We start from the raw sequence: 15,787 nt of genomic DNA on the forward strand, positions 1-15,787 counted from the left end.
AACTTAAACAGCAAAAAGATAAAAGGTCAAGTCAATTGGATTACCATCTATGAGATTAATGTCTGTGCTGGTTTTCTCTGAGTTACATTTCACATTATTACCCACCACTAGGTGGATTGGTATGTGCAGTAATGTGTCCGTTTTTTTGGGAACCCCTTTTATGGTGTATTTTTGCTTCCACTTGGTGTTCCTCAGATAGGCTAGATCCACTTTGATCATAATGAAGAGGTTTCCTTGAATGCATGAATGAAATACACACATACCACATAGGGTTTTTTCCCTTTTAAAAATAAAAACTCAATTAATCTTAGTTAAGGTTAATTTGTCACTGCTTGTTTGTCATATACCAGTATTAGTACATGACATCCTCTGCAGTTGTTCAGGCAAACTTGCACTGTTTAAATGTTCACTTGACATTTGATCTAAATATATTTTAAAGCATTCGTATTAAATAAAAAGCATGTCAGTGGTCAATTGTGACATTACTGCAGCAACATTGGACAACATTTGAACATGTACAGTCTTAACTGGATGTCACATTGACAATCAGCAATGGGACACATTTGTCCTCATACAGTTCTCTAGTAATGTTACCAAGAAGTCTAAAAGATTACTGCATAGGATAATCTGATGTGTGTTTATGTAGGCGACCGTTTTTTAAAGTACAGAGGGATCACAGTGTTGATCTCTTACGCAGGTAGCGAGGCTTAACTGACTAGTGAGGAGATGCAGCAGGATTATAGAGATGATCAAGAGCTGGCGTGTCAAATATGAAGCAAACCAGTTTTTCAAACTTGTGTTTTTCCCACCACTGACAGGCAATTTTTTTGATATTTGTTCCCAGTCCTCAGCACATCTGAACAAGGTATTTTGGTATATAGGTGTGTCAGCAAAGCTGTTCCAGACACCTTGAGGGCCAGAACTGTGGCACACAATGGTGTATGGTGTGCACTGCTTTGCAATATTGATGGTATACAAGTATAAACATGCGATCCTTTCAGAATTTAATAAAAGGCTTGATTGTGAACAATTTTAACCAGACATGTCCAGGGCCAGAAAAGTGCAAATGCCTCGCTGCTCACTCTCTTTCTCTTGTATTTATTTATATGTTTGACAGTTTCCTTATTCATACATGATTCACACTCAGCTTGAGTTAAAACGGATTCGTATGAAAGGTCAAACATTTTGCAGTTTCAGGCTTTTTAAAATAAATGTTTGTTCTGCTGTGTACTGAGAAAACAAACCTCCTTCAGTGCACCTGCTTCAAGAGCACAAGCAGTTTAGCGCTTTCTGGTGTATTTATGCAAACTAATTGACCTGCAGTCACAATAGATCAAATAAGGTCAAATTATTTTGCATTATTTAAATCTTTGTATAATGTTGTGTTGTTTTTCTTTTTTAATAAGCATGATTGCAAATACAACAATTGCACACATTACAAATGAATGCAAACAATTACTAATGTAAGAGTAGCATTAGCAAATTATTAGCTTTGGCACGTTTTAGACTGTATTTGTGTGAACAGGAACAGAATCCATTACATTGGCTGATCTCTGTATTTCTGTTCAAACTTCTAATGAGATGAGATTCCTTCCTGTGTGACTTTTTCTTTTATAAAGTTCTGTTTTAAAAAATTGACAGAGATAAAATCATATTGCCTTTATTTGCTTTTCTCCTTCCAGTGAAATGCAGTGTAATATGTGATGATTTCAGTTTTTTTCCTTTCTCTGACCATTTCCTCTATTTCTGCAAACATCTGTCTGCTTTGGGTTGGAAATTTGTTGAACACACCCACTTGTACTCTGAGCTCACTAGAAGAGTGTAATACACTGCCACTATTGATTCAGCACTGTCAAGCAGCCGTGTATCACACCGCATTCTCAGCTCAGTACACCTAGGATACTTATACAGCAATGGCTGTCTACCACAAGGAGTTTGAACGGGCAGGCAAAAATGCAGGCCTCCAGATCTGGAGGATTGAGAACATGGAGCTGGTTCCAGTGCCAGAAAGCCTGCACGGGAGCTTTTACGTTGGTGATGCATACTTAGTCCTTCGCACAGTCACACAGAAAAATGTCTTCTTTTATGATCTGCACTTCTGGCTGGGTGAGTTAAAGAACATTTATGGCACAAAGTACATATATTTTGTGGTACGCAACTGACATTATCTGATTGAAGTTTGAAATAAGTGCAATGTGTTCATGCTTTTTTTTCATGCAGATTTTTATAATGGTCAATTCAGTCTATTCAAATCGCATGAACAGAACCTGTCAAAATGTATGTGACATTTCCCTGTGATTGCATCAATTCCTTGATAATATTCTAACGTGGTTACTGAGATAAATTAGTTGTAATACAATCTGTTTTGTGGATAGACAGACTGGAATAGATTAGATTATAATTATCTTTTTTTTTTTTTAGATTAGATTATAATAGATTTTTCTATTATTATTATTATTATTATTATTATTATTATTATTATTATTCACACCTCTAACTTATATTGTCAAGCTTGTGGTAAAATAGAAACTTGAAATCCATGCTATAGAATATGAGTAAAATAAAAATAAATAATGGTGATTAAACAGCTTACAGGCATCCCACATTTGTGACAGGTTATTATTATGAACATTCTGCAAATTTGCACTGACACACTAACTGCACTTATGAGGTTTTTTTGGTCTTTGCTGATCAGATAACGTTGTGCTAGAACATATACTGATGAAATGATGAAGTGTATCAGTGCATTGCACATCCAAGTTAATATGCTCAGCTTACTGTTGAGGGGCTTCATGGTTTATGACTGCACATTACTGTCTGAATATAAATAATTCAGGTCAGTTCTGGTCTTGTTGCCAGTAAAACCTTTGCAAAACAAGATCAAATATGTGACTATTATTTACTACTTTAAAATGTTCTGTTTTATGTTATTACTTCTTTAACATTCACCACTTTGTGATGAAGCTGACTCCATTGAGATACGTTGCCTTGTCTCTGCTCTTAAATCCACCATTAAGACACTATCACTGACCACTGAGGATGTAAATGGGCCCTTAATGGATTTTCTGTCTATCACATCCTCATCCTAAGAAAAGATCTACTCTAATGCAGTTCATGACATTATGGAGCAGGATGCATTGAAGGCCTTTTATGGTGAAATTATAACAACCACCAACCAAGTGTTTTTACAGTACATCAGTGCATCCTGTAGTTTAGCAAGAAAGCTGTTTGCAAAGCATTTAAAGTGTAAACCTGCAGCATGTGCAGTTTAACACAACTATTACTTACAGCTTTGCAGAGGTGTGAAACAAAGTGCATCCAGTCACATATTTGAACACTAAAAAAACTTTTTATTTGAGAATTGTACATATAATAAAATTCATTTACAGTGGCTTGCATAAATATAATTTAATATGAAAATATATACCGCATGCAATCACAAACGTTTTTTGTAGATGATTTGGCAAACTATATTACCTCCAACTTTATACACAGTATAGTAATAATGAATAATGAATTATTCTGTAATGTCTTTTTTTGTGTATGTATATTGCTGTATCTGTCCAGGTAAGGAGTGTTCCCAGGATGAAAGTACAGCTGCAGCCATATTTACAGTACAGCTAGATGACTTTCTAGGGGGCAAACCAGTTCAATACCGAGAACTCCAGGGATGTGAATCCACTGCTTTTACCAGCTACTTTAAAGGAGGGATCACATACAAAGTATGTTATCCCACATGCTTTAACTCCTGCCTTTTTGGTTTTGGTTTTGTCTATATTGATTGATTGTTTAGGAGCCACATTAGAATGTTTTGCAGGCTCTGCACGTGAAAAAACATTAAAAAACATGAAGAAAAAAAACAGTTATTCTTTATGACTCCAGGCAGGAGGTGTAGCATCAGGGTTCCAGCATGTGGTCACCAATGACCTCAGTGCCAAACGTCTTTTCCACATCAAGGGCCGGCGTGTGATCAGAGCTACAGAAGTGCCTCTAGACTGGGCCAGCTTTAACAAAGGAGACTGTTTCATAGTGGACCTGGGTGCAGTAAGGGGCCCACAAGCAAACACACACACACACACACACACACACACACTGTGATTAAATAATTTTTTGATTAGAGATTTTTTATTTAAGATCAATTGAACTCAGAGAAATGCTAATCCAATCACTCATTTCCAGAGAAGGCAAATTGTAAAATCAATTAGAAACGTTCGAATGACATTGCAGTCAAGTCTACACAGAAGTATGAAATACGATCTCCTGCACAACATGCAGTGTATGTACAATGGGAGGGAATGCTATTTGGATTAGTCTGAAGCCACTGTTATTGTCAACATGAAGCCAGAGACATCTCAGGAACTAGTGTAGAATTAGCAAGAACACATGATGCTTTTTCTTGCGTTAACAAGTTGCCTTTGCTGTCAGTGAAAAATCAATAGCAATAAATTACTATTTAATGTATTAAACAGTTCAACTATCATACAGTTGTGGTTGTAATGAAATTAGAAAAGCACACCAACAATAACATTTAAGCAATTTTAACTTCGATAGCAATTTCTAAAGCTATTTTACTATATAGTTTCAGGCCGTTTTATATGTTGAACGAGTTTGTGCCTTTAGAAGGGAAGATTATTAGATTACTGCAAATAATTCATAGTTCTTTTTACAGATTACGTTTATTCTTTGTTAAAACATTTTGCTCCTAATGTATAAAAGGCCTGATTTAATCTTTTGATTGGCAAGAAAAAGGAATCAATAAACGTTATGGCTTTAATGATGGCCAGATATAAATCTATGGCTTTACACTTTACCTAATCTCCACCATCATATCAGATACTGACATCTTTCGGTAGAATGGTGACCACGCCGTCATTAAATTTTCAACTTGAGCTCGCTCAAAACCTTTTAGCACACATTGTGTTGTATTTTGTTATTTGCAACCTATCTGTATACAGGTTGTAAACAGTATATAAAGTAAGTGATCTGTGTGAATAATGTAGCATACTGAGAGCATATATGAATTCTTGATGTGACACTATTACCAAGAAAAATAATAAAATGGCATTTGTATTAAAAGAAATTCTTTTCCCATATTTGGGACATTGCAGGTGTGTACAGTGAAGAGCCAAAAAAAAAAAAGAAATCAAACATTTGGGCCTGACTATAATTATTTCACTATAAGTATTTCAAACATGAAGAAAAAACATTTAAATAGACAGAGCAAACAGATTAAATTGCACTGGTGTTTGTTGTTGAATGTTTGGTTGTATGGTTATGATCTGAGTGCTAACTCTATCATGGTTCTCATGCTCACTTTTTCCAGACTATCTACCAATGGTGTGGCTCAAAGTGCAACAAGTTTGAGAGGCTGAAGGCAGCTCAAGTTGCTTCAGGCATTCGTGATAATGAACGCAATGGCAGAGCTCAGCTTGTGGTTGTAGAAGAGGGAAGTGAACCCAGTAGGTTGACTGAGGTAACATTTAACATTTAATCTTTAATTAGTGTTATAAAAATATTAGAAGGTCCCTTGAAGGTACTGTAACTATAGTTCATTATTAGAAACAGGAAATGCTCTTCTGTAAGCAGGAAGGGTTCACTGTGTGTGGTGTCAATTTTTTTTTTTGCAATTAGAAACTATGTGGTTTAGTCGCACAGACATTTTGTGACAAAAATATGTTGGCCTTAATATTTTTCATGTCACAGGTTCTTGGTGAAAAGCCAGACCTTGCAGATGGTGATGATAATGATGACATTGCAGCCGATATTTCGAACAGAAAAATGGCAAAACTTTACATGGTGGGATGCTTTTATCAGCTGTAACACAATGAAATATACAGATACAAGTTCTCATATTCAACTTTAACAATAAATATGTTGTTTAATAGGTATCTGACGCCAGTGGAAAAATGCAAGTGACGGTTGTATCAGAAGAAAATCCTTTCTCTCAGAGTCACCTTTTGACTGATGAGTGCTTCATTTTGGATCACGGCAAAAGCAAGATGATCTTTGTGTGGAAGGGTGTGTACAACTGAAACATTATAATCTTCATAGCATCTTCATGCTAAATGCTTATTTAGATTTATAATTAAAGGAATAGGGACTAATGAGCTGCTGAAAAAAAATCCATTTTAAATTGTATTGAAACATGAGCATTTCTCTGCTTTAGCTCATTCTTTATCACACAAATTATTTCCTTTCTGACCTAGGCCGCAACGCAAACCCCAGTGAAAGAAAAGAAGCAATGAAGACGGCTGAAGGCTTTATCAAACAGATGGGTTATCCTGCAAACACACAGGTTCACAGCTCTATTCTAATAATTAAGTATGGGACAGTCTAGGAAATCCCTTACTCTGTTTGAATTTTCATTCTTTGATTAAATTAAATGAAAGTTTTCCCAATGCTGCCACAGTTACACTGCATTATTTTAACAATTAACAATTAATTAAATAAGTAATTAAAAGTCAGCTGCACTGTGTCATAAAAACTATGTCCTTGAAAAAGGAATGGTCGAATGATTAAATTTTCCATCATTCAAAAACCAGATTCAGGTGCTTCCAGAAGGAGGAGAGACTCCCATATTCAAACAGTTCTTTAAGGACTGGAAAGAGAAGGACCAGAGTGAAGGACTGGGCCGGGTCTATGTCACAGAGCAGATTGCTAGGATTCGACAGGTGGAGTTTGACGCTTCTAAACTTCACGAATCTAACCAAATGGCAGCCCAGTACAACATGGTGGATGATGGCACTGGAGAAACACAGGTGAGCAAAATGTAATGCAGCTTGTATAAATGGGCTAGCAGGTCTTGCAAATTATAAAAAGAGACATTGGTATAAAGTTAATTTTTTGGCTTGCATGATATATTGTTTGCTGTTAAACACTGTGCAGCATTATCACAAATGTAATAAAATGAATAGTATATTGACCAGTTTGGGAACCCTGACCCATCATACAAATATGTGCTTGTTAAATATCCCAGATTTACTGATTTGACACAGATTTAGTCCTCTTTTACTTAATAACCTTTTTGTTTTGAAGCATTTTGGTGGTGGGACTTGGGCTATGAAAGGACACTAAAGAGCTGGTTTAAAAAATAATTTATAGACAGAATTGCATATTGTAATCATTTTACATAAATACATAAAGAAAATCTGTTTTTCTTTCGTTTATGGATTGTTGTACTTTTCAGATTTGGAGGGTTGAGACTGGCAATAAAGTACAGAGCAAAGTTCTGATAGATCCACAGACATATGGGCAGTTCTATGGAGGGGACTGTTATATCATTTTATACACCTACAAACGAGGACAAATCATCTACACCTGGTAAAGGTTACACTTGATCACTGTTCCTCTATGACTAACGAATTGTGACAATTAATTTTTCCTGTAGTTCATTTAATAGCTTTGAAGCTATGAACCTTTCTGCTCTCTCTGTTTATAGGCAGGGATCCAGCAGTACAATAGATGAACTGGCTGCTTCAGCTTTTCTCACTGTGGAACTTGATAATTCACTGGGTGGAAATGCAGTCCAGGTGAGATAATTAAGGACACACGTTAGAAGTATAAAGCAGAAATAAGTATATTTATTTCATTTATTACTCTATTATGATTATAAGATATAAAAAGTAAGGTATATATGACAAATCTAATCTACCAGGCACCAGGTACTACTAGGTGGGCATGATATAAAGTAGATAGTGGTTTATAGTAATGTTATTGCACTAATAAACTGATAAACTCTGATAAACTGTGAGGCCTTTCAGGAACATTTGTATGTATATTGAGATCACGTGACACTTTAACTGCCCAGGTGGATTGCATTCATTTAACTGATTGCAACAGGCATTTCACAGTAATGGTGGTGAATACTTATTCAGTCACACTTATTCATTTATTTGAAAATACAAAACTACACTTTAATTTTAATTTTATTTTTTTTATAAGTCAATATTATGGGGTTTAGACTTATGACATAAACCAAATGATGTATAACTCCATTTCACATCATAACACTACAGAATATGAAAATGTTAAAAGGGCTGAAATGTATGTCACTTTACAAGTTAAATAAACAAGGTGTGCAAATTATGAGGTAAAACAACTATAACTATCAATCGTATTGTGTGTTTAATGTTTAGACTGTATTAGTATTACTAAATGTGAGTTATTCAGGGAAAACACTGCCATCTTGTGGTCATGTTTATGTTGATCACACATGATTTTAGGTCCGGGTGACCCAAGGGAAGGAGCCAGCACATTTGTTGAGTCTGTTTAAAACCAAGCCTCTGGTTGTGTATAAAAATGGGACATCCAGGAAAGGAGGGCAGGTACCTCCACCTTCGACTCGACTATTTCAAGTGCGCAGAAACCTGGGTAACATCACACGTATATATGAGGTAAATTTGTGCAAAGGTTAAAATATATCAAACATGTGGTTCCACTTTTATTATTGAATATATTGACTCAAAGTGATGTTTTTGTGTTTTTTTACAGGTTGATGCAATAGCAGCTAGTTTGAACTCCAATGATGCCTACCTATTGAAGGTGCCTCAGGGAAACGGGTATCTGTGGGTAGGGAAGGGGGCGAGTGAAGAAGAGGAGCATGGAGCTGAATACATGAGTAAGCTGCTGCAGTGTCAGACTGAACGCATTACAGAGGGAAAGGAGCCAGGTGAGAACACACCCCTCACTGTTTATACATACTATTACCACAGCACTGAATGTTCAATTCTTATGGATGAAAAGGTGTTGATTTATTTTCAATAACAGTGCATCTCTGACATTATCTATGACTGGGTTATTTATTAGTATAACAACTTCCTTTAGTGTTTTATCACTACATAATTGTTTGCTGAACATAGACATTGTAACAATTTTAAAAAAGTGTCATGTCAGCGTTTTCTTTTGATCCTAATTATAGCTTGGGAGTTCTGGGTTCTTGGTGACAAGCAAAGCTGCACTGATTATTATTACAATTAAACTTTAAGAAATGTATTATTTATAGCAGCTCCAAATCTGATAAGGAAATTATTTTAGCCATTGCTTATTCATTATTCTATTCATTGCAGGTGAATAGGAAATAAGAATACAATACCACAGACTGTTGATGACATTTATCAATTTGCTATTTACTGTTCTAATCAGAATTATAACTTTGCCAATATCATAGTTTTTGCATAGCATTTTTGCAAATTAGATTCTAATTCTATTTGGTCCTATCCTATTTTGTAGTTCCAGAACTGGAAAGCTAGTGTTTATGTTTCCATGTTGGAAATATTCCATGTCCAATTTTTCTTTAAAAAATATATATCTATATTTTTTTTAAAGAGGCATTCTGGAAAACTTTGGGTGGACAAACCAAGTACCAGACATCCGAGAGGCTAGAGAGTAAAAGCATTATACGGCCTCCCCGTCTGTTTGCCTGCTCCAACAAAACGGGAAGATTTATTGTGAGTATTCAGACTATAAACAGAAATCTTTTCAGTTAAAGGATATGGTTCATGTTAAGGCAGTTTGGAATGTAACAAATTTGCTGTTTTTGCTTTATATTAAATAAGATGTTTTGATATTACAACGCATTGTGTGAATTTTGGTCTTCACATATGGATTGACAGATGACTTAAGTAGGCATGGCATGTAATTCCTATGTAGCCATGTTTGGTTCTTGTGTTAAAGGACCTATTTTTATAGTTTAACTGATAAATTGATTTCTGTTTAGTACAACATAAGTATCATATAATGCCATTCGTTGTTGATAGTGGTGGTAGTAGTTAAGATGCTGGACTAAGGCTTAGAAGGTCATGAGTCCCAGCCCAGCCAAGCTGCCACTGCTGAACCCTTGAGCAAACCCCTTAACCCTCAACTGCTCAGTTGTGTAAAAAAAAAAACAGAAAGTGATAAATCATCACTCTGAAAGGGTCTGCCAAATGCCTTAAATGATTAACAGGCCAGACTAAATACAGTCTTAATACGTTCTGACGAAAATACGTTTGAAGGATCACATGAGTGAAACAGTTTTACAGAAGCAACTTAGTTATTGCAGTTTTTAAATACTGTATGCAGACTTTCTTTTTAAAGAAAATACTGGCATAAAAAATGCAGCTTTATGTTTTATATCATAATAATGGGAAATAAATGATTTATTTATGTTTAATACTCAGATTGAAGAAGTGCCTGGGGAGTTTACACAGGATGACCTGGCAGAGGATGATGTCATGCTACTGGATGTCTGGGATCAGGTAGAGTAGATAAGCTTTTAATCAGACATATTTTGACAAATGTAAATATGATCATATAAAAACAAAATAAAAACCATATGCATGTCTATATCTGTGATCAGGTGTTTATATGGATTGGAGCTGATGCCAATGAAGTGGAAAAAACAGAGTCAGTAAAGTCGGGTGAGCAACTCTTGCACACATTAATTTCCCTGCAATAAAATCCACCACATTAAGCATGATAATAACATATCAGTATCATTGAACATAATTATGTGTGTCAAAATGGATCACTAATAGCACTCAAGTGCACACGTAATGACTTTAAAATGCATTAAAGATAAAATTATTGCCAGCATCGTTTTGGACTGTTGTAAAAGTGTATTGTGTGATGAGTTCAGTGTGACAAAAACATTTAAAGAAAATGATGAGGTGAAATATTCGATTCTTGAATGCCCATCAGGGCGTACATTAAGTGCTACCATACAAGCCAAATGTCGAATGACCTAATCATAATGACATAATTACAAATTACTAAACAGTCTAAACATGTCAGCTTTATTGTCATTATATTAATGCTACAATTGTTTTTTAGTTACTCTGTGTGGCCCACAGTCAACATTGTCTCAAAATACCTTAATTCATGTGCCTAATCTAAATTATATACTTATACATTTGTAGGAATGGAGGCTTGATTTATTTTTTATAAAAAATGCGTAAAAAATTGTGTATAAATTGAATACATTTATTCTGCCAAATAAACAAGAAATTAAAAAAAACCTAAATATACAAATATACAATTTCTACATTGTAAAAATATTCATGCTATTGGTCATTGTCATATAGACTGCATACCCTAAACAGACAAAGGCAGTATCATTTTTTTTGTGCTCTATTGTACTGATAATGTGAAATGGTCAGGGTAGTAACAGGAATCATAGTCAATCAAACAAACAAACAAACAAAAAAACTTCAAATAAGTGTAACAACAGTCCACTTATGTCTTGAACAGGAATGTACATACCTGCTAACAGTGCAATACACAGTACACACAGGGTCAAGGCCAGTGTCTATCACTGAAGTATGTGCAAACACTATCGTACACTTCCCAAGGTGAAAAGGTGAAAAATCTCTCACTGATTGCTGATTTACCATTCCTTTACAGCCAAGACGTATATTGACACGGATCCATCAGGACGGGATAAGGGGACACCCATAGTGATAGTTAAACAGGCTCATGAGCCCCCTACCTTTACAGGGTGGTTCCTGGATGGGACTCCTCCAAGTGGCAAACAAAATGAAGACACAGCATGTTATTTTTTAGCTAATGGCATCCAAAAGACAAGGAAAATACGAGTTACTATGTTTTTCTTCCCCCTGAAAGCATGTTCTTCAGCTATTTTATTGAACTTGCATGCACTTTTCTTCTCTGTATTGTCTATTGTCTCTGAATAATGATGTTTTGTTACTGCTTCATGTAAAAAAATCCATCAATGTATGATGAAAAAAAATCAATAAAAAGTAAAACTGATTAGAGCACTGGGTTTTTTTTAGTCACACCTGATGAATTACTGTCTCAGTGATTAACTTTGGTCGTATGCATTGAGATATTTCAGAAATGTAATCAAGATAAATATCAGCTCCAGCGTTCGCAGACGTTAATCCAGGGGAAAATAAGGTGACGTGGCAACTAGCGACTGCTAGATGGCGATCGCGAGTCCTATTTTTCTTATGTATCCTCAGTCTCGAATTTTTAATGAGCATGATTCCAGATCCCAAGACGAGAAAAAAACCGCTTGTGTAATTATATATACTGTAACACATTATAGACAGTCTGGGCGGTTGTTATTTGGCTCTTCTTGAGGTCGGACACGTGTGAATGGCCGGGCGATCCGCGTGATAGACAAGCTCATCTGGGGCACATTGGCTGTTAGATGGAGTTGTTGATGGATCTGGAGCCACCGCCTCTTTTCATCAGCTCTCACATAAGACCAAAGACTCGTTCTTTTCCGGATCCAATTATTACAAACAGTGTTTGTGTACTCTACAAACATTTAAAGATACACTTTGAAATAAATATTGATTGTGTTGTCATGGTTAAGCACACACAACAACCAGGCTGTATGTACAATCATGCTGCATTTAATGCCACTTATTATTTAAATTCTCTAGATAACTTAGTATATTATGTACTACTAATGCCACTTTGATATAATAATAATATCAATAATAGTAATAGTTATTATAATCAATCCACACAAACAGGGAAGCATTTTAAACGTAATGGCATCATTAAAATAAATACAAAACTAGTGTTGAAATGTGTTTAAAGTAACAGTATTAAAGTTCAATTCAATTTTATTATCTGTAAATAATAAATAATGTCTTCGTGTCTTCGTATATATATATATATATATATATATATATATATATATATATATATATATATATATATATATATATAATTTAAATGTAATTAACGTCCCTCTTCATGATCTTTCAAATAAAAAACAAAACTGATGTGATTAAAGTTCAGTTAAATGTTATCATCTACAAATCAGAAAATAATGCCTTGTAGATTTTATATATTTAATCAACGCTTAAGGTGAGGTTTTTTGTGTGTTGAACTCATATTCACAATAATTGATATTAAATTCCTATAGCACATGAAAGGAACACGGGAGTTCCCTGTGAAACTTCCAGCACGCGCCGATGGCGGTAGGTGTGTCTCGGATTAAAGACGAACGTGACATCTGACCAATCAGCGTTCATCCAGGACGCGCGTTTGTTTAGAAAAGGACCAATCAGTAGCCGGCTATATGTTGTCAGTCGCCGCAGCAGTGCTGGAATAAACTGGCAGGCGGGTTGCGGTATCAGTCCGGGAGTCAGTGAGCCGCGGCACTGTGTGGAAACGGACACGGTGTTGCAGTTTGCTCATCTCGAATAGGAAACACATCGGTGGGGAAACAGGCGAAGTTATCCTTCCCAAACCGCAGATTAAGCCATTAAGGTGAGTATCAGGGTTATAATTCCGTCTTCCCATAGCAGATACCTGTCTGTAGTCAACCGGTATATTTATTCGTTTTTTTAATGATGATGATGATGATGGACACGCCGCTGCAGCCTGATGCACGCGATTCTTAATCACTTGTTGGCAGCAATTACAAATTGATTCGATTTTTATTTACATTCACAGATGGCCGGCGACAGCGTTTTAGTTGTAAAGCAGATAAAGCTATAGTAGATTCATTATTACATTTTGTTAAACAGTGTCCCAACTAATGGGCATTCCTTTTTTATTTTATTTCTTTTTTTTTTCATTCCAAACCACCTGCACGACATTCATCCTGAAATAAAAAAGTGGCATGAATAGGATCCAGTGGGCGGAGAAGAAGCCCGTTCTTGTCATTCATTGTGGATTTTATATTGCAGTTGAATGGGATTAGACAGTGGAGAGAATTAGCCTATGAAACCTCTGCTCTCTCCACTGCTGCTGCATGTGTAAATGTGCTCTCGGGCTCCTGCTGGTTTTATTCCACATTCATCCTCCCTGCCACGAAGTGCCATCCAGCTAAGAGAAGGCAGGGTGCGATTTCAGAATGACAAAGAGAAAGCCAGGCCCACTTTCCATCCAGTTTTCTAAAGCACAAATCCAATGAACTGTGTGTTGGTTAGGGATTCACATTGCTGGCTTCATTGCATCAGTTCTCTTTTCATCTGGTTTCAGGTTCTTGCAGTCTCCAGGGGGTGAAAGAAGCTTTGGTAAAGCAATAGTGACTTCTGGTTTTCTCGATCTTCCTCTCCACGATTGTCAAGATGGGGAACGGCTTATCGGAGCCCCACACCATCTTCCCTGGACTGCCGTCGTTCCAGGCCCTGCATATCGTTATTCTTGGGCTAGACTGCGCCGGCAAGACGACGGTATTATACAGGCTGCGGTTCAACGAGTTTGTGAACACAGTCCCGACCAAAGGCTTTAACACGGAAAAGATCAAATTGGCGCTGGGTACAAAAAGTCGGACAGCGGCATTCCACTTTTGGGATGTAGGTGGTCAGGAGAAACTGCGTCCACTGTGGCGCTCGTACACGCGCTGTGCTGATGGCCTCGTGTTTGTGGTGGACTCTGTGGACACTGAGCGCATGGAGGAGGCCAAAACAGAGCTGCACAAAATCACAAGGCTACAGGAGAACCAGGGCGTTCCTGTACTTGTGCTGGCCAACAAGCAGGACCTGCGGAACGCTCTACCACTGGGTGAGCTGGAGCGGCTGTTGGCGCTCAATGAACTCGGTTCCACACGCCCTGGCATCTCCAGCCGGCTTGTGCCATCATCGGAGAAGGCCTACAGGAGGGTCTGGAGCGTCTGCATGGCATGATTAGTAAGCGCAAGAAGATGATGAGACAGCAAAAGAAGAAGAGATGAGTGATAGGGTTTAGTCAAGTTCACTCATCTTGCGATTATATGCCTCCCGTCACTGTGCACTGGTGGATTCATTGATTTTACCGGTTGAGTTTTATCAGCCTGATTGGTGGAGCTGGATACAGTTTGAGGACTGCTTAACAACTGTACACTATTGATTTATCTCCCCGGTCATGGAAGGGTGCTCGGAGTTGACTGAATGACATCACAGGACCTTTAATACTACTTCATTGGACATGTTGTTCATGGGTTTGTTACGAAGGTAAACACTGAAGAAAAAAAGTGGTAAATACTCTGTGATACACAGATGAACTAATGAAGCGAAAAAGATTACCAAAGCCCCTGCGGAGTGTTCAGAAATAACTAGCGCACACATAGTGGTGATCTTTCACTCCTGTCCATGTGATAAACACAAGCCTTTTTATTGGACCATTGTTGCACAACAAAGGTGGGGTTGTATGGAGAACCAGGATAAGCTTTATGCGTCACTACTTTGGGAAACACAAATGTTTGAGTACACCGTCAGAACCGAGTGCTTCACCAGCCAAAACACGTGCAGTCCTGTAATATCAGGTGTCTTATTAAAAGGTTCAGCATTGATAGCAGTGCTTTTCCCAGGGTTCCTTTCTGTCTTTACAATCAAAGTGGAATGATGGTGTTATTAGTAGTACTATACGCCACGTGTGCTTCCCTCTACATTTAAATGCACTTTAGCAAACCCCTTTTTGTCTTTTGTAGACTATGAACATCAGATTTTGTATAAAACCTATGACATTGCTTCAAATGGAGCGTTTTATAAGTCCTACGTTGTTTCATGTTCAGGTGTGTCATTTTTTCCCTCAGTATTTGTGTGATGGAGGGCTTTCTGTGTCAAAAGTTATACGCCTTGAATAAAACAACAGATTCAATCAAGAGACTTGAATATTTTGATTCCTGATGGTGTATTGAATGCTTTACTATGCTTTTTTATCGTCATCATAAGACATGGATAGTTATGGAGTTTATGATCTTTTTCCTAACCTGATAATTAGATCTGAACACCTAAACTTAGTGAACATTGGCCTATGAATCTACAGTGTGCAGGAATGATATCATGCCTTAATTACAACAGGTAACTTTATTAACTGAATTGCTTCATTCACTGTGAGTAACATT

The 15,787-nt window shown here is 36.8% G+C and overlaps 2 protein-coding genes across 2 annotated transcripts; both read left to right on the forward strand.

The window, feature by feature from the left end:
- The first annotated feature begins 1,841 nt into the window (after positions 1–1,841).
- On the forward strand, positions 1,842–11,745 carry scin (scinderin). Its single transcript, XM_046834847.1, is given in 17 exon segments — positions 1,842–2,106; positions 3,568–3,722; positions 3,883–4,044; positions 5,324–5,473; positions 5,704–5,796; positions 5,886–6,018; positions 6,207–6,295; positions 6,543–6,758; positions 7,187–7,320; positions 7,439–7,529; positions 8,223–8,393; positions 8,491–8,668; positions 9,325–9,446; positions 10,158–10,235; positions 10,337–10,397; positions 11,380–11,478; positions 11,481–11,745. Coding segments are annotated over 17 exon segments (2,160 nt in total). The 5' UTR covers positions 1,842–1,913; the 3' UTR covers positions 11,516–11,745.
- A 1,299-nt stretch (positions 11,746–13,044) lies between these two features.
- On the forward strand, positions 13,045–15,544 carry arl4ab (ADP-ribosylation factor-like 4ab). Its single transcript, XM_046834848.1, is given in 3 exon segments — positions 13,045–13,224; positions 13,942–14,505; positions 14,508–15,544. Coding segments are annotated over 2 exon segments (603 nt in total). The 5' UTR covers positions 13,045–13,224; positions 13,942–14,030; the 3' UTR covers positions 14,636–15,544.
- The last annotated feature ends 243 nt before the right edge of the window (positions 15,545–15,787 follow it).

The sequence above is a fragment of the Silurus meridionalis genome, chromosome 22 (genome assembly GCF_014805685.1).
Source record: "Silurus meridionalis isolate SWU-2019-XX chromosome 22, ASM1480568v1, whole genome shotgun sequence".
Taxonomy (NCBI): Eukaryota; Metazoa; Chordata; class Actinopteri; order Siluriformes; family Siluridae; genus Silurus; species Silurus meridionalis.